The following is an 18,000-nucleotide window of genomic DNA, read 5'->3' as shown; positions in this document are numbered from 1 at the left end:
ATATTTAGAGGAATTACAGAGGTGTGACTGAACCACTTTTGTCCCCCAGGTTTTAAGGATGGCAAATCAGATCTACTGATAGAAATGAATTTATTTAGGGTTATGATGCCGTGGAATGTTGATGCTAAAAAACAACTCAGGAGCAGTTGATCAGGGGTGAGATAAGGAAAGGGTTTAATTCTGCCAAGGCAATAGGTGTTACACGAGGCGCACCTCTGTGCCCGAGATGTTACATTTTATAATACCATCCGTCCAATCCCAAATGTATCCACCCTGTAGCCTTTGCTCTGATCCGCCCCGGGTCCACCCCCTGAGAATAGGGTCTGGGGGCCTTTCCTTCATCATCTTCACCATCTTCAGAGCGCAAAGGGTACATAGTCACCTAGTTCTTGACTCTGTTTTGTTATTCAGGCCCTGATATGGGTGCTCTCTAAACAGCATAGGCCTTGCCTTGACAAGAGACTAAACACTGCTACTGAATTCAGGGGTAGATTTGATATGGGGAGCATAGAATGGGGTAAGAGGGTTAAGGAATGTGTAAAATATTTGTACTACAGGGAAAGGGAGTGAGGGCTGCTGCTTTGAAAATCTACTTCTACTACTTATAAAACTTATAAGGCTTACAAAAATTAGAAAAATAAAAGCTAATAGGGGCTTAAGGCATCAGTTATAAGTGATCAGACAAAAGATCTTCATCAGAATTATTTACTGCACAACAGAAACACTAAAACTACCAAGAGTACAGGACAAGATAGGACAGTGCTCTACACTAAAGCAATTGTTGAAGCAATTCTACTCAAGCTGGCACAAAAGCAATAATTCTTAATTAGAGATGGATGGAACTCCCCCAGACCAATGCTGGTGGGGAGATCTCTGCTCTCAACCTCCAGCAGTGACCTTGGGGGGTCCCCAGCCAAGGCAGGAATCTCCACACAACCCCCAAGAAGGGTTCTGTTGGAAGAACCTGCCCCTGGGAAAGGGGACTGGCCCTTTGTGGTCGAAAGGGATGGACTGACAGTCACTGGACTCCAGGGGTTGCCTCACCATCAGGGGCTTCATTCGGGGTGGAAGCAGCGGCCAAAGCACTTCCCGCAGTCAGGGCACTAATAGGGCTTCCCTTACTGGTGGGTCTGTTGGTGTCTGGTCAAGCCAGACCTCTGGGTGTAGCTCTTCCCACACTCCCCACACTTGTAGGGCCTCTCACCGGTGTGGATGCGTCGGTGGGTGACAAGGTGGGAGTTCTGCCTGAAGCCCTTCCCGCAGTCGGTGCAGCGGAAGGGCCTCTCATCCGTGTGCGTCCGTTCATGCACGAGGAGATCTGAGCTGGTCTGAAACCTCTTCCCACACTCCCCACACTTGTAGGGCCGTTCCATGGTGTGGATGAGCTGGTGGATGCGGAGGTTGGAGCTATGGGTGAAGCTCTTCCCACACTCCCCACACTTGTAGGGCCTCTCTCCAGTGTGGATGTGCCGGTGGGTGACAAGAGTGGAGTTCTGCTTGAAGCCCTTCCCGCAGTCGGTGCAGCGGAAGGGCCTCTCATCAGTGTGTGTCCGCTCATGCAGGAGGAGATGTGAGCTGATTTTAAACCTTTTCCCACATTCTGAGCACTTGTAGGGCCGTTCCCCAGAGTGGATACGCTGGTGGGTGTACAGGGTGGAGCTCTGGCTGAAGCTCTTCCCACACTCCCCACACTTGTAGGGCCTCTCCCTGCTGTGGATGCGCTGGTGGGTGCGGAGGCCGGAGCTCTGGTTGAAGCTCTTCCCACATTCCCCACACGTGTAGGGCAGTTCCCCAGTGTGGATTCGCTGGTGGGTGCGAAGGGTGGAGCTGTGCCTGAAACTCTTCCCACATTCCCCACACGTGTAGGGACGTTCCTCAGTGTGGATGCGCTGGTGGGTGCGGAGGTGGGAGCTGTTCCCGAAGCTCTTCCCACAATCCCCACACATGTAGGGCCGTTCACCAGTGTGGATGCGCTGGTGGGTGTGGAGAGTGGACCTGTCACCGAAGCTCTTCCCACATTCCCCACACGTGTAGGGCCGTTCCCCAGTGTGGATGTGCTGGTGGCTGAGGAGGCTGGAGCTCTGTCTGAAGCTCTTCCCACATTCCAAGCACTTGAAGGGTTTCTCTCTGCTGGGAGGCTGCTCAGGGACCACCAAGTCAGAGCTCTTCCTCAAGCTCCGGCCACCTTCCCGGTACAGGCTGGCTCTTTCCTCCTCAGAGCACCCTGGGATGGCTTTGGAGCCCCTCCTGCGGGGGGATCTCCGGCCCTTTTCCTCCCCGCTGCCTTCCTGCGCCGGGGAGCCCTTCAAAACGGCCTCTCCCACCAGGGTCTCACGGGGGGATTTGTCCTCCGGGCTCTCCGTCCTCACCTCGGGGCCTGGGGCAGGAAGCAAGAAGGACAGGCAGGGGATTTGCCTCCGGCCCACAGGGAAGGCCAAGGACATCCCCCCAACTCCGGCCCCGGCAGGACGGCGGCGCCAGCGGGGTTGTCCTGCAGCCGGGGCCATGCTCGGCTGACAGAGCCAGCACAACACCCGCCCAAAGGGACACTGACTTCCTCCTCACCTGCCTGGGGGGACCAAGGCATCTTCCTCTTCCTCGCAGCCTCCTCCTCCATCCGCCCAAGCTTTGGGAAGGACAAATCCTGATGGGGGGGAAAACAAGGGCTGAGTGCGTTGGCTTGGGGGTTCCTCCTGCCCAAGTCCATCTCTAGAACTCATCAGGCATCCTGTGTCCATAAAAACCTCCAAAACACCAAGATTCAGCCCAGAAAAACCCAAGTCAAGGAGATTCAGGCAAAAAAACCCTCAGAAATAGCAAGATGAACCCCCCTCAAACTCCAAAAAGTTGAAGTTTAGCCAGAAAATTCTCCAAAATATGAAGATTCAGTCCAAAAACATGGTGTTTAATTGGGGGGATGAGAGGAGTGAGGTGATTTCATGAGCACTTGATTGAGTTGCTATATATTAACCAAAAGCTGTATTAATGTAGTGTCACTTAAAACTCGCCAGGGCTGTTCCTCGAGGTTTTCTGGCCCCCTGCCAGTCTGGGGCTGTTTCTCCAAACCACCAAACCAAGTGTGCCAAACGCCCTGGTTGGTCAGTGCCGGCTGGGGGAGCGGGCACTTGGTGAGGGGATGAGAAAACTGCACCCAGGGCTGGGCTGAAAGAGGCTTCAGCACCACTTCTGATGGCCCAGGGGCAGCATCTGGCTTCTCCCAAACAGAGAGATGGCAGGGAGTCAAGGGCACAGGATCCCTTGGGTGCCCAGGATGGATCATACAAACTGCCCTCAGGCTCAGGACGCAGCTGCCAGGACAGATTTCCCTGCAAAGTCTGCAGTGAGTCAAGCTCTGCAGAGGAGATTGTGCCCCATGCATGGGATTGCAGAGGGGTCCTCAGGTCCCCAGCAGGAATCAGCAACCAGGAATAGACACAAAAGGCCCCCCCAAAGAGTTCTGGGGGAGTGTTCTGTAGGAAGGGGACAGTGTCACCCCACCAGGCCAGGGCTGGCAAGTGGGAGGCTGCTCCAGGGCTCTGCAAGAGGCCTCGTGCTCTGCTCGGCCCCACAACTGCCTGGTACCAACACCCCCGGCTGCCCCCGGCCCTGGGCAGCTCTGCTGCCACAGGCTGTGCCCTCACTGTGGCCCTGCAATGGCCCTGCCTGTCCCTCACCCGTGGCCCTGCCCGTGGCCCTGTCCCTTGGCTCTCTCTCTGCCAGCTCAGTGTGGGGCACACGGGCCGGGGGTCCCTCCCAAGCCCCCCGGGCAGCCGGCGTTGGCTGGGGGGATGTGAGGGCTGGGCCTGCTCAGCACAGCCCCGGCCTCGTGCCCAGCGCCTCTTTCCTGACCCACACAAGAGCTTCCCGGCCCCCCAGGGCTCCCCTGCTGCTGCCTCTGCTCCTGGCCCTGCCTTTGCTGCTCCCTTGGCTGGGGCAGCGGCTGCAGGGGGGGATGGCAGCAGCTTCAGCTCCACGGCACTTCCTGGGGGGAGCTCAGCCCGGGGGGACGGGCAGGGACCTGATGGGGATGGACAGGGGCCCAGCAGGGACAGCCAGGGCCTGCAGGGGAAGGCACAGGGACAACCTGGCCCCCCACACTGACACCGCTGTCTCTGCTCCTCCTTGCAGGCTCCGTGGCCAGGCACAGTTTGTGTTCCTGGGTGCCCACCATCTCAGCACTTGGAGACGCTCAAATCAGCACCCGCAGCTCTGCAGCAAAGCCCCAGCTCACCTGGCACACAGGGGATGGACACAGCACCTGCTCGGGGATGGGCATTCACAGCTTCTCCTGGGCACTCACGGGGTTGTCCCTCCTCAGCAGTACCTCTGCCTTGCACTTATTCTCAGCATCACCTCAGGGCCTGGGCTCAAGGACAGGAACCTGCAGGGAGGGGACATCAGGTGCAAGCTGAGGGCTGCCTGCTTGCACTGGCCTCTGGGCTTCTTTCTCCTACAACCAGCCCAGAACTCAGCCTGCTTTTCTAACACCACACATTTACAGACTAACCTTGGAGATAGATATGGACAGACATCTCTATCACCCTGGGGATAGAGCCTCAAGCATGTGCTGCCATAGGAATGGCAATCACAGAATCACAGAATCAGCCACGTTGGAAAAGACCTCCGAGATCATCAAGTCCAACCCTTGATCCAACCCCGCTGTGCTTCCCAGACCATGGCACTGAGGCCACATCCACTCTCACCTTCAACACCTCCAGGGATGCTGACTCAACCCCCTCCCTGCCCAGCCCATTCCAAGGCCTGAGTGCTCTCTTGGGAAAAAATTGCTTCCCAATATCCAACCTAAACCTCCCCTGGCACAGCTCAAGACCCAGCCCTCTTGTCCTACTGCTGCTTCCTGGCAGAACAGCCCCAGCCCCACCTAGCCACAACCTCCTGGCAGGGACTTGCAGACAGTCAGGAGGTCTCCCCTGAGCCTCCTCTTCTCCAGCCTCAACACCCCCAGCTCCCTCAGCCTCTCCTCACACCACTTGGGCTCCACTCCCTTCCCCAGCCTCGCTGCTCTTCTCTGCACCTGCTCCAGCCCCTCCAGGGCCTTCCTCAACTCAGGGGCCCAGAGCTGGACACAGCACTCCAGGGGTGGCCTCACCAGCGCTCAGTCCAGCCCAACAATCACTTCCCTGCTCCTGCTGACACACTCTTCCTCACACAGGACACCAGCCATTGGCCCTCTTGGCCACCTGGCCACACTCTGCCTCCTCTTCAGCTTCCTGTCCATCCACACTCCCAGCTCCCTTTCTGCCTGCCTGCTCTCCAGACACTCTGGCCCCAGCCCTGACGGGGCTTCTTGTGCCCAAAGGGCAGGACCCGGCCCTTGGCCTGCTGGAACCTCATCCCCTTGCAATCAGCCCATGGATCCAGCTGGGCCAGGTCCCTCTGCAGAGCCCTCCTGCCTTCCAGCACATCAACACACCCCCCAGTTTGGTGTCACCTGCACATTTGCTGATGAAATGCCTGGTTCTGCAGGAGCTGCAGATGCTCAAGGGGCAGCAGGACCAACTCAGGGGCCTGGGGGGAGTCTGGGGGGCTTTGGGGTCCGGGAGAGTCCTGGGGGAGCTGGGGAGGGGCTTTGGGGACTGGGGGTACAGACCAGAACAGACCAGTACCTCCTCACTGCTCCCCAGATCTCTCCTGGAGCTGGGCCACGTTGTTGTGGGACACCTGAGCCCCCCCCAGTGCCCTCCCAGTACAGCCCACTGCCCCCAGTACAGCCCACTGTGTTCCTGTCCCACGGTGCCGGGTGATCCCTCTTTGTGGGGGGGTGGAAGGGCTTTGAGGGGGAGCTGCGGGAGATCTGGGGGGATCTGGAGGGGTGGGATGGGGATTTAGGGGGTTTAGGGGGGCTTTGGGTGCCTTTAGGGAAGTTAAAAGAGGTCTTGGGGGCATTGGGAGGTCAAAAGGATTTGTGGGGGGAGAGGATTAAATGGAAAAGGGGGGTTGGGGGATATTTGAGGGGGTTAAATGGGCCTGGGGCGGGAGAGGATGGGCAGCACCACCAGCAGGTGAGTCCTCAGACCCCCCTGGTGTCTCCAAGACCCTCTTGGTGTCTCCAGTTCCCTCCTTAACACCCCAAGACCCCCCCCCCGGTGTCTCCATTTTCTCCAGGGCCTCCCCATGGCCCCAATTTCCCCCTTGACGCCCCCAATTCCACTGTCCCCAAACTCCTCCCCACTGTCCCCAAACCAAACCCATCCCTGATGTCCCCAACCCTCCATCTCACTCCAGGAGCCCCCCCTGGACCTTCTGAGCACAAAAACGTCCCCTCTCCACCCCACACTCACAGAAAGGCCAAGGGCATCTGGGGACACGTTGGGGACAGCTGGGGGGCTTTGCAGGGCACTGGGTGATTACTGGGGGATACTGGGATACACTGCGGGGAACCAGGGGGCACTGGGAGGGACTGGGGGGTTACTGAGGCATTACCAGGACACATGGGGGGAGACTGGCAGATTACTGGGCCATACTCGGGGTTCCTGGGTGCTCACTGGAGGATCACTGGGCCATACTGGGGGGCAGTGGGAGGTCACTTGGACACACTGTTGGTCACTGAGGGGGTTACTGGGCCGTACTGACAGTCACTGGGCTATACTGGGGGCACTGGGATCCCCTTACCCGGATGTGGTACATCATCCCCCCGCACTTTGGGGGGCACCCCCAGGACCCCTCCCCTGAGGGCTGGGAGATCCCGTGAACCCCACTGTTGGGCTTTAGGGGACCCTCGGGACCCCTTCCCTGTGAGGTCTCTGTGCGCTGAGTGTTGGCGGTCTCTGGGGTTCGGGGGGGGGCATTAAGATCCCCTTTCCTTGGGGTCGGTTCGCCGGGCCGGCAAGGGCGCTGTGGTGGGAGAGGTAATGGCGGATCGCGCAGAGCCTCATGGGAGTTAAAGTTTCCTCATGACTACTCCGCCGGCGCGACTGCGCAGTGCAGCGAGGTCGTTAGTAAAGCCCCCCCCCCCTGCCCCCCCCGCGCTGGTTCCAGGCCTGCGCTCTGACCCTCGGGAACCCCCGAACCCCTTGGCTAAATCCTCCCGAGCCCTCCAGCCTTTCCACCCGCAGCCGCGCTCCCCGCAGCCCCCGAGGGGATCCCCAGAGGCCCGCTCTCCCGCAGGCCCCGCCAGCTCACACAGTGTAGCGCAGGCCTCGCCGCCGCCATCTTCTCCCGGAAGCCAACATGGCGCTCTGCGCGCGCAACGCCGTTACAAACCTCTGCCGCAGCCAATCAGCGCGCGGTCACGACCCCACACGCCAAGCGCCACGCCCCCGTATTGCGCGAGGCACCACGGGAGTTGTAGTCTTGGATGTCATTGCGGCCATTTGCATTTGACCGGAGTGAGGACAGGACGTTTTTGGTTTTTTGTTTTTCTGCTTACTTTTTTTTTCTCTGTTTTCTTTCTCTTTTTGTTGCTTTTTTCTTTCTTCTTTCTTTTTCCACTTTCTTCTTTTATCTTTCTCTTTCTTTTATCTTATTTTGTTTTTTCTTTTTTCTTCTTTTCTCATTTTTTCCTGTTTTTTCTTCCTTTTCTTCTCCTTTTTCTCCTTTTTCTCTTTTTCTTCCTTCTTCTCTTTTTATTTTTTTTTCATTTTTTTTCTTATCCTTTTTTTTTACATTGTTTTCTATCAGTTGTATTTTCAAGGAAGATTTAAACACATATCGAAACAATCTCCAGGTACATATCTTACCACAACAGATAATCTGGCATTGTTCCAGGTTCATGAGGATTCCCAAAATCACAAACACTGAGACACCAAGGGTGGAAGCAAAGCAACTTTATCCTGTCCCTTGCCATAGCGTTCAATCCACACTGAGCTCTGGATTTCTGGAAAACCGCTGGGCAGGAGCAGGAGATGGAGCTGGTGCTTGGCGGGAGGGGCAGGCAGGCCATGTACCTTCCGTTAGAGGCACTTCAATTATCCAGGAGATCCAACGGTTCCAGGGCCGTGTGTCCATTCTTCAGCCATCCAGCCCCGGCGTGGCCCCGGCACGGCCGCAGCCAAAAGCAGCCCCATTTCCCAAAAGCGTCGTGAGGAAGGACGGGGGTGGAAAACCCCCACCAGAGAAAAATGAGCACCATTAAAGGCAGGAGAGAGACCCCTCCCCCAGAGGGAGATTCCCACGAGTCAAGGTAGAAGACAGAGCCCTCAGCAGAGGCCCTAAAGCTCCATCAGTGGGGATATCAATAGGCTGAGCAGCAGAGCAGATACAAACAGCAGGGAATACATCCTCCTTCTCCCTGAAGATGTCCTCTGTGGGGGGAGATGGCAGGCCCATGGAACCCCTGGGCCCCCTGGAAGTAGAAGAGCTTGAGGTGTTAAAGGGAGTAAGACCATTCCCTTGAGAAAAGTAAGAGATAACTGCACATTCTCATGGAAACAGCCCTGAATGCTGGACAGTGCAAGGTCGAGCTGTTTAACAAACTGCATTCCTGGATGTTTTGTAGGAAAATGTTTGTAGTGTGTGTGTATGGGAAAGTGGGACTTGGCACTACATAAAAGACTGCCTGCTGCGCTGAGCAGGCAGACATCTCTTTGTCTCACTACCCTCATGTGTCTTGTGTGTCGATTCTTCCCCCTTCGGACCGAGGCCTTTCGACAGGTACCAAGCGACAGTCCTCCAACAAGTCTAAAAGATGCATTTTCAAGGTGTCCAAATTGAAATAGAATATTGCCATCATTGTCCCTTTGTCCCTACATCAGGCTCTGTTACTCTCCACGGCTGCATCAAAGGAAATGTTCATTGCTCATCCCTATTGCTCAGCCATAACCTTCTGTCCTGCTGCATTCAAGATCTGTTGTAAAATCTTCCAGTAAAGTCTGTGTTCTTGGGAAATTCCCTGCCCTGTTGTTCCTGCAGGGCTCCGCAGATTCCTGTGCTGGGGGCTCCGCTGTCCCGTTCCCACGGGATGAATGCCCGCACTTCCCACCTCTGTTGGTGGCGGGCACTGGGAGAGTGTCCCAGAGAGGAGGTCACACGTCGGGGCCACCAAAGATGGGCACTGAAGGAGAAAATGAGGCTGCACACACAGAGTTCCATTGCGGGACTTGTCTGCCCATCTTTCCGGCGTCCCCCTTTCATTGGGGTTCCTTTGGAAACAGCGCCTGGGGTTTGTCTTTTAATCCACTGGAATTCCCAGCACAGCCCCAAAGCAGTGCCCTGATCCCACACATTCCCCACTTGTGGGGGGTCCCACTCCCGTCCCACTCAGTTTGGGGTCCCACCACCCCTTCTGTCCCCTCTGACCCCCCCTTTCCCACCGACCGCCCCCTTCCCACCACCCGCTCACCCGAGAGCTCCTTGCCCGCAGCCAGGAGGGCTCCCAGCACCAGCAGTGCCCAGAGAAGTCCCCCAGAAAAGGGGTTGGGTGGGGTCCTGGGTGGACTCTGAGTGAGATTAGGGGGTGCTTGGGGTGCTGTGGGCATCCCAGTATGATCCCAGTATGATCCTAGTATGATTGCAGTTTCTCCCTGCATGGTCCCAGTTCCTCCCAGTTGCCTCCAGCATAGACCCTGTTAATCCAAGTATGATCCCAGTCCTCCCCCAGCATGGTCGCAGTCAATCCCAGTTACCCCACTGCACATCCAGTCACTCCCAGTTGCCCCCTTTATAGTCCAAGTTGCTCACAGTATGATCCCAGGATGACCCCAGCACAGGCCCACCTGTTCCCAGTATGATCCCAGTTGCCCCAGTGTGATTCCAGTTGCTCCCCTTCACCCCTACTATGACTCCAGTAGCTCCCAGTATGATCCCTGTCACTCTCAGTCTCTCCCAGTATGTCCCAGTTGACCTCAGCATGCTCCCAGTCACTCCCAGTATGCTCCCAGTCAGTCCCAGTATGATCCTAGTCACTCTTGGTCTCTCCCACTACATCCCACTTGCCCCCACTCACTCCCGATTGCTCCCAGTAGCTTCCAGCATGATCCCAGTTGCTCACAGCCACTCCCAGTCACCCCCAGTGGGGTCCTAGTCGCTCCCAGTATGATCCCAGTCACCTCCAGCGTGATCTCAGTTGCTCCCAGTATGTCCCAGTTCACAGAATCACAGAATTAATTAGGTTGGAAAAGACCTCTGAGATCATCAAGTCCAACCTATGACCCAACACCACCATGTCAACCAGATCGTGGCACCAAGGGCCACATCCAGTTGTTTCCTAAACACCTCCAAGGACAGTGACTCGACCCCCTCCCTGGGCAGTCCATTCCCACGTCTAATCACGCTTTCAGTGAAGAAATTCTTCCTCGTGTCCACCCTAAACCTCCCCTGGCACAGCTTAAGACTGTGTCCTGTTGTCCTGTCACTTGTTGCCTGGGAGAAGAGGCCGATCCCCACAGGCTACAACCTCCTTTAAGGTGGTTGTAGAGAGTGACAAGGTCTCCCCTGAGCCTCCTTTTCTGCAGCTTAAACCCCCCCAGCTCCCTCAGCCGCTCCTCACAGGACATGCTCTGCAGATCCTTCACCAGCTCTGTTGCCCTTCTCTGGACCTGCTGCAGCACCTCAATGTCCTTCCTAAACTGAGGGGTCCAGAACTGGACACAGAACTTGACGTGTGGCCTCCCCAGTGCTGAGTCCAGGGGGACAGTCACTGCTGTGAGAACGCTTCTGTTCCACGTTTTCACGGCGTTTGTGACAGATCAGACCAAGTGACCTTACGGGGATGGTTCTACCCCTGGCACAGGCGGTGCAAGCCCAGCAGTTGGTTACATGGGACGTGCTGAGGGAGAAAAGCAGCTGAAGGAAAAGGCCTCGGCCTTCATCACCCTCACTTAGGGGGGCCCGGGGGTCACCAGACCCCCCCCAAACACCCCCGGTCTCCCCCTGCCCCCCCCTGCACCAAAACCCCCCAAACCCCCTCCTAAATCTGACCAAAAGCCATAAAAGAGCTCTGGGGGGAGAGGAGGGGAGGGGGAAGGAGGGGGACAGGGGGAAAATTTTGGGGTGCAAAGGGGGGGAGGAGGCCAAAGTGTTGCATGATGGGAAAAAGGGGGGGTGCCTCAGGGGTGGGAGGGGGGTTTTTAGGGGGTGGTGGGTGGTCGCCCCTTCCCCCCCCCAGGCTGTGGTGGGTTCGTGTTGTAAAGGGGGGGCTGAGGGAGGATTGGGGGGGCATTTTGGAGTCTCTCACCCCCCGCTTGCCCCCCCCCGCGGGCCCCCCTCTCGTGTCGTGGTTGGTTCTGTGCCGTGGTGTCCGTGCAGTAAATTTGAGGTGTGTCCCCCTGCCTGCAATGGTGTGTGAGACCCTCCCGGACCCCCCGAAACTGAGACATCCCCAAAATGGGGAGTTGGGACCCGAAATGGGGGAGGGGACCCCCCAAAATGGGAGGGGAGACCCAGAAATAGGGGGGGAAGAAATGGGAGGGGAAATAAAGTGAAAGAGGGGGACCCCAAAATGGGGTGGAAATCCCTCAAAATGGGGGAGGGCTCCTGAAATGGGAGGGGGACCTCAATATGGGGGGGAGACCCCAAAATGCAGAGGGGAACCCCAAAATGAGGGGAGGACCCCAATATGGGGGGGGACTCCAAAAAGGTGGGAGACCCCAAAATGGGGTGGAAAGCCCCTAAAATGGGGAGGGACACCCAAAAAGGTGGGAGACCCCAAAATGAGGGACCCCAAAATGCGGCCAGAGACCCCAAAAATTGGGGGGAGACCCCAAAAATGGGGCCTGAGACCCCCAAAATGGGTGAGGGAGACCCCAAACTGGGGGTACAGGGGAGAAATGGGGGACAGGGACCCCCCTCAAAAAAAGGGGAGGGGTCATAAACTGGGGCTGTCACCCCAAAAAGGTGTGAGGGGAAGAGCCCAAAAAAGGGGGACCCTTAAATGGGGGACCCCAAAATAAAAGGGGAGGGGCCAGAGCCTGGCCAGGAGGGGACCCCAAAATAAGGGGAGGGACCCCCAAAATGGGGGGGAGGGGATGCCTTTTGCCCCATAGAGATCCCTCAGCCCCACAAGGATGGTTCTGGGCCCTATAGGGACCCCTCAGCCCCATAGGGACAGTCCTGGGCCCTATAGGGACTCCTTGGCCCTATAGGGACGGTCCTGGGCCCTATAGGGATCCATTGGCCTCGCAAAGACACTTCCAGGTGCTATAGGGACCCCTCAGCCCCATAGGGACAGTCCCGGGCCCTATAGGGACCCCTTGGCCCTATAGAGACCTCTTGGCCCCATAGGGACCTATAGGGCTTCTGGGCCCTGTAGGGATCCATTGTCCTTGCAGGGACAGTCCTGGGCCCCATAGGGACCCTTCAGCCCCATAGGGACAGTCCTGGGCCCTATAGGGACCCTTGGCCCCAGGCGTCCCCTGAAAATATTCCAGCGCTCCCCCCCCCCCCGGCAGTGCAGGCAGGGGGGCAGCACAGGTAGGGGGGGCAGTGCAGGCAGGAGGGGAAAAGGCTGGAACAAAGGGGGTTTTGGGTGCCCCCCCTGGACACCCATTAACCCCCCCAGATCCCCACTGACCCCCCAGGACCTCCATTTTCCCCTCAGGTTCTCCCCCAGGACCCCCTTGGCCCCCCAGGACCCGCCAATTCCCCCTCAGATCCCACCCCCCCATTGCCCCCGTGAGACACTCCCGGCACCCTGAGGAACCTCCAGTTCCCCCCCATTTCCTCCTCAGATTCCCCCCATTCCTCCTCAGTTCCCCCTCAAATCCCCCCATTTCCCCCCTCACGCGCCATCGGGGTTCCAATTTCCCACGCTCGGCGCTGATTGGCCGAGGGGCCGGTGAGACCGGCGCTGATTGGCTGAGGGAGAAAAGGCGGGAAAAGGAGCACGCAGGGCGGGGGGGGGGAAGGGGGAAGAGAGGCTGAGGGAGCGTGAGGGGAAAATGGGGGATAATGGGGGAAATTAGGTAAAATGGGGGACAATGGGGGAAATGGGGTAAAATGGGGGATAATGGGAAGGAAATGGGGGGAATGGGGATAATGGGAGGAAAATGGGGGGAAATGGGGGATAATAGCGGGGAAATGGGGGGAAATGGGACAGTGAGGGGGAAACAGAGGGATATGGGGGGAAATGGGAAAAAATGGAAGGAAAACGTGGGGAAATGGGAAGAAAGTGGGGGGAGAATGAGGGGAAATGGGAGGAATGGGGGAGAAAGGGCAAAAATGAGAGATAATGGGGAGAATGGGGTAAATGAGGGAAAATGGGGAATGGAGGAGAGGGAGGGGGAAATGGGAGAGAATGGGGGGAATTGTGGGAAATAGGGGTTAGTGGAGGATAATGGGGGGAAAATGGGAAAAAATGGGGGATAATGGGGTAGAAATGGAGGATAATGAGGGATAAGGAGGGGAAATGGGGTAAAATGAGGTGAAATAGGGGAGAAGGGGAGGGAAATGGGGGAGAGTGAGGGGAAAATGGGGAAAATAAGGGGAAATGGGGGGAAAATGTGAAGGAAATGCGGGAAAATAGGGGATAATGGGGAGCAAATTCAGGAAAATGAGGGGAAATAGAAGGAAAACGGGGGAAATAAGGGGTAATGAGGGAAAATGGGACATTATGGGGGATAGTGAGGGGAAAATGGGAGATAAGGAGGAAGAAATGTGAGATAACGGGGATAATGGGGTAAAATGGTGGATAATAGGGAAAAAATGTCAGATAATGAGGGAAAATGGGGAATAATAGGGGAGAAATGTGGGATAATGGGGAAATGGGGAACAATGGGGGGAAATATGGGATAATGGAGGGAAAAGGAGGGATAATGGTTGAAAAGGGGGGGAAATGGAGGGAAAGGGGTGTTTGAGAGGAAAAGGGGGGATAATGGAGGGAAAGTGAGGGAAAATGGGAGAGTGAGGGGAAAATAGAGGATAATGGTGGGAAATGGGGAATAATGGGAAAAAATTGGGGAAATGAAGGGAAAATGGGGGATAATGAGGGAAAATGGGGGATAATGAGGGAAAATGAGGGGAAAGGGGGGAAATAGGGGATGAAGAAGGAAAATGGGGGATAATAGGGGAAAAACAGGGGTCACTCCAAGACCCCACTTCCCCGATCAGACCCTGAGGCATCTCTGCTCTCACCTGCCTCCCCCTGCTGATTAATTAACCACTCGTTAATTACTAATGAGTAATTAACCCCCCAAAACCCACAGAACCCCTCCGGGAGCACAGCAGCTTTATTTTGGGGGGGATCAGCATGGCCTTGTGTCACCAGAGCAGAGCACTGGGGGGGGCCAAGCAGAGCCAGGGGGTCCCAAACCCCTTCCCAGGGGGTCCCACCCCCCTTTTTCGGGGGGTCCCTCAGGGCTTTTCCAGCTGGGAGTCACCGGGGAGGGTCCCCGGGAAATGTCCTCGTACATCGAACACTCGTCCAGGTTCAGCCCCTGAAAGCGGGGAAAGGGGAGGATTTCGATCGGTTTGGGGGGGTTTAGGGAGTGATAGACCCCCCCAGCACGATTTTGAGGTGAAGGGACCCCCCAGGACGTCACCTCGTAGAGGTTTTCCTCCTCGCATGTGGTTTTTTCGGGGTGCAGCAGCTGCTCGTTGGCCCAGCACTTCTGTGGGGGGGGGAACAGGGCATGGGGGGGGGTTGGGGTGGCTGGGGGGGTTGGGGGACCAGGGGGATTTAGGGGTGGCCGGAGGGGTTTTCAGGGCACCAGGGGGTTTTGGGGTGGCTAGAGGAGGGTTTTAGGGGCACTAGGGGGAATTTAGGGGTGGCCAAGGGGGGGAAAGGGAGCACAGGGGGGTTTTGGGGTGGCCAGGGGGGTTTTGGGGGCACCAGGGGGGTTTTGGGGTGGCGGGGGGGTTGGGGGCCAGGGGGGTTAGGGGTGCCGGGGGGGGGGGGGGTTGGGTATCTCTGGGGAGGACTGGGAGGATTTGGGGGTGGCAGGAAGAGATTGGGGGGAACTGGGGGGGATTTTGGGGGAACTGGGGGGGGCATGGGTGGGTTGAGGGGGTTTTGGGGCATCCAGGGGGGAATTGGGGGTACCAGGGGGGTTGGGGGTGTCGGGGGAAAGTGGGGTTACCCGGGGGGGAATTAAGGGGACCTGAGGGGCAACTGGTGTCCCCAGGGTCTCAATTAATGTCCCCAGTGTCCCAATTGGTGTCCCCAGTGTCCCATTTAGGGGTCCCAATGCCCCAGCTGGTGTCCCCAATGTCCCAGTTGGTGTCCCCAGCATCTCAGCTGGGGGTCCCAGTGTCCCAGTTGGTGTCCCCAGCATCCCAGTTGAGGGTCCCAGTGTCCCAGTTGGTGTCCCCAATGTCCCAATTGGTGTCCCCAGTGTCCTATTTAGGGGTCCCAAAGTCCCAGTTGGTGTCGCCAGTGTCCCAACTGGGGGTCCCAGTGTCCAATTGGGGGTCCCAGTGTCCCAGCTGGTGTCCCCCTGTCCCAGTTGTCCCAGTTTGTCCCAGTGTCCCACCCTGAGCAGCAGCAGCAGCCCCGGCCCAGCTGAGCAGAGCAGCAGCAGCACCCCCTGCGCCGTCAGGATCCGGTTCTTGGTGCTCTCCCTCAGCGCCAGGAACGGGGCGGGAACCGGCTCTGCGTGAATGGGGACTGGGTAACTGGGAGGGACTGGGGTATACTAGGAGGGACTGGGTTACACTGGAGGGCACTGGGTTATACAGGGAGGGACTGGGTTATACTGGGAGGGAGTGGAGGGCACTGGCGAGGACTGGATTATACTGGAAGGGACTGGGTTACACTGGGAGGGACTGGGTTATACTGGGAAGGACTGGAGGGCACTGGGTTATACTGGGAAGGAGTGGAGGGCACTGGTGGCGACTGGGTTACACTGGGAGGGACTGGGTTACACTGGGAGGGACTGGGTTATACTGGGAGGGCACTGGGTTATACTGGGAGGGAGTGGAGGGCACTGGTGGCGACTGGGTTACACTGGGAGGGACTGGGTTACACTGGGAGGGACTGGGTTACACTGGGAGGGACTGGGTTATACTGGGAGGGCACTGGGTTATACTGGAGGACACTGGGTTATACTGGGAGGGACTGGGTTATACTGGGAGGGAGTGGAGGGCACTGGCGAGGACTGGGAGGGAGTGGAGGGCACTGGTGGCGACTGGGTTATACTGGGAGGGACTGGAGTATACTGGGAGGGACTGGTATACACTGGGAGGGCACTGGGTTATGCTGGAGGACACTGGGTTATACTGGGAGGGACTGGGCTATACTGGGAGGGTACTGGGTTATACTGGCAGGGAGTGGAGGGCACTGGGTTATACTGGGAGGGACTGAGTTATACTGGGAGGGAGTGGAGGGCACTAGGTTATACTGGGAGGGCACTGGGTTATACTGGGAGGGAGTGGAGGGCACTGGGTTATACTGGGAGGGACTGGAGGGCACTGGGTTATGCTGGGAGGGCACTGGGAGGGACTCAAGAGGGATACTGGGAGTGACTGGGACAGACTGGAGTGGGACTGGGGGGCACTGGGAGGGGCTCAAAGGGGATACTGGGAGTAACTGGGATGGACCGAGGGCACTGCAGGGCACTGGGACAGACTGGGGGGGCTCGTGGTAGCACTGGGGTATACTGGGAGGGGACTGGGATGGACTGGGTTATACTGGGAGAGGCTCAAGGGGGACACTGGGAGGAACTGGGAAATACTGGGCCAGTCTGGAGGGCACCGGGGGTGTCACAGAAGACCCCCCGAGACCCCCCCGCGCCCCCCACTCACCGCGGACCCTGACGAAGGTGCCGCAGCTCTGGGCCGTCTCCCCCCCGGACTCCACGCGGCAGAAGAAGAGCCCGGAGTCGTTGTGGGACAGTTTGGGGAAGGTCAGGGTGGAGCTTCCCCCCCCTTTCCGCACCACCCGGTCCATCCGGCGGCCCCCCCGGGTGGCCACCACCTCCTGGGGCCAGGGGCAGCTCCGGGGGACCTCCCCGAGCCCGGGGGGACACGCCTGGAGCCAGGTCAGGGCGGTGTCGGGGGGGCCTCGGAAGTGGCACTCGAGGGTCAGGGGGGTCCCCACGCGCCCCTCGCGGGAGGGGGGCCCCCCTCACACCCGGAGCCACCCCCGGGGCGGGGCCGGGGAGCAGGAGGGGCTCGGGGGGCTCCCGGTGGTCACGATCACGGGGGTCGGCGTCTCGGAGGGCTCCGGGGGGGGAGGCGGGGAGGGGGTCGGGCACGGGGCGCAGCCTTCGGGGGGGGTCTGGGAGCACTGGGAGCCTGCGGGGACAGAGGGGGGTTATGGGGGGTCCCCCGGAGCTCCCCAACCCCCACGGAGGGCGACTGACCCCGGGGGGGTCACTGGGGGTCCCTGTCCCTGCTGGAGGGGGGTCTTTGGAAGTTCCCAGAACAGTGAGGGGTCATTGGGGGTCCCCCCGGGGTCTTTGGGGGTCCCCTAGACCCATCGGAAGGTCATTGGGGTCCCCCCAGCCCCTCTCAGTTCTCCCCCTTCCCCCTCCCAGTTTCGGTTCCCTGTCCCAGTTTGGGGACAGGAAATACTGGAGGGGGGGGAGAGAAAACCCGATGCTGAGACCCCCAAGACCCAAACCCTGAGACCCCCAGACCCAAACCCTGAGACCCCTGAGCCCCCCAGACTCAAACCCTGAGACCTCTCAGACCCCCAGACCCAAACCCCAAGCCCCCCTGATCCAAACAGAGACCCCAGACCCAAACTGAGACCCCCAGACCCGAACTCTGAGACCCCTGAGACCCCCACACCCAAAGCCTGAGACCCCCTGACCCAAACTGAGACCCCAGAGACCCCCCAGACCAAAACTGAGACCCCCAGACTCAAACTGATACCCCCAGACCCAAATCCTACCTGCGAGGAGCAGGATGAGGATGAGCAGGGGTCTCGTGACCCCCCAGTTTGGGGGAGCCCTCCGATTTTGGGGAGCCCCCTTCATCCCCCCACCGTCCCTGCCGAGGCCCCAAAAACAGGAGACGCGGCCCAGTGACCCCGGGAGGCCACGCCCACCCAAAATTTCCCCGGAGGAAGGGCTGGGGGCCACGCCCACCCATCCCCCGGGCCCCGCTGCCCCAAAATCCCTCCCGGCCTTCTGAGGGGGGGAATTTCAGGGGTCTCGGGGTCCT

The 18,000-nt window shown here is 58.4% G+C and overlaps 2 protein-coding genes and 1 long non-coding RNA gene across 3 annotated transcripts; all 3 read right to left on the bottom strand.

Annotated features, from left to right (window-relative positions):
• Positions 1 to 1,002: 1,002 nt before the first annotated feature.
• Positions 1,003 to 2,078, bottom strand: LOC114003431 (zinc finger protein 211-like). Its single transcript, XM_027750399.2, has one exon. It carries the CDS (start codon positions 1,944 to 1,946, stop codon positions 1,119 to 1,121), a length of 828 nt encoding a protein of 275 aa, XP_027606200.2. The 5' UTR covers positions 1,947 to 2,078; the 3' UTR covers positions 1,003 to 1,118.
• A 542-nt stretch (positions 2,079 to 2,620) lies between these two features.
• Positions 2,621 to 7,262, bottom strand: LOC120324750. Its single transcript, XR_005566280.1, has 3 exons — positions 7,144 to 7,262; positions 4,232 to 4,381; positions 2,621 to 2,644 (listed from the first exon to the last, which is right to left on the bottom strand). It is a non-coding gene; the product is annotated as an uncharacterized LOC120324750 (long non-coding RNA).
• Positions 7,263 to 14,105: 6,843 nt separating this feature from the next.
• Positions 14,106 to 16,954, bottom strand: LOC114003423 (B-cell antigen receptor complex-associated protein alpha chain-like; the record flags this gene model as incomplete). The annotated part of the gene is made up of 4 exons (XM_027750392.2): positions 14,106 to 14,330; positions 14,436 to 14,504; positions 15,366 to 15,484; positions 16,636 to 16,954. Coding segments are annotated over 4 exons (699 nt in total), but the record flags the coding sequence as incomplete, so codon positions are not given.
• Positions 16,955 to 18,000: the final 1,046 nt, after the last annotated feature.

The sequence above is a fragment of the Pipra filicauda genome, unplaced genomic scaffold (assembly GCF_003945595.2).
Source record: "Pipra filicauda isolate LSUMZ 115617 unplaced genomic scaffold, ASM394559v2 scaffold687_size377397_pilon, whole genome shotgun sequence".
Lineage (NCBI taxonomy): Eukaryota > Metazoa > Chordata > Aves > Passeriformes > Pipridae > Pipra > Pipra filicauda.
Note: the sequence above shows the minus strand (reverse complement) of the source record. Positions and strands in the feature narration are given on the sequence as shown.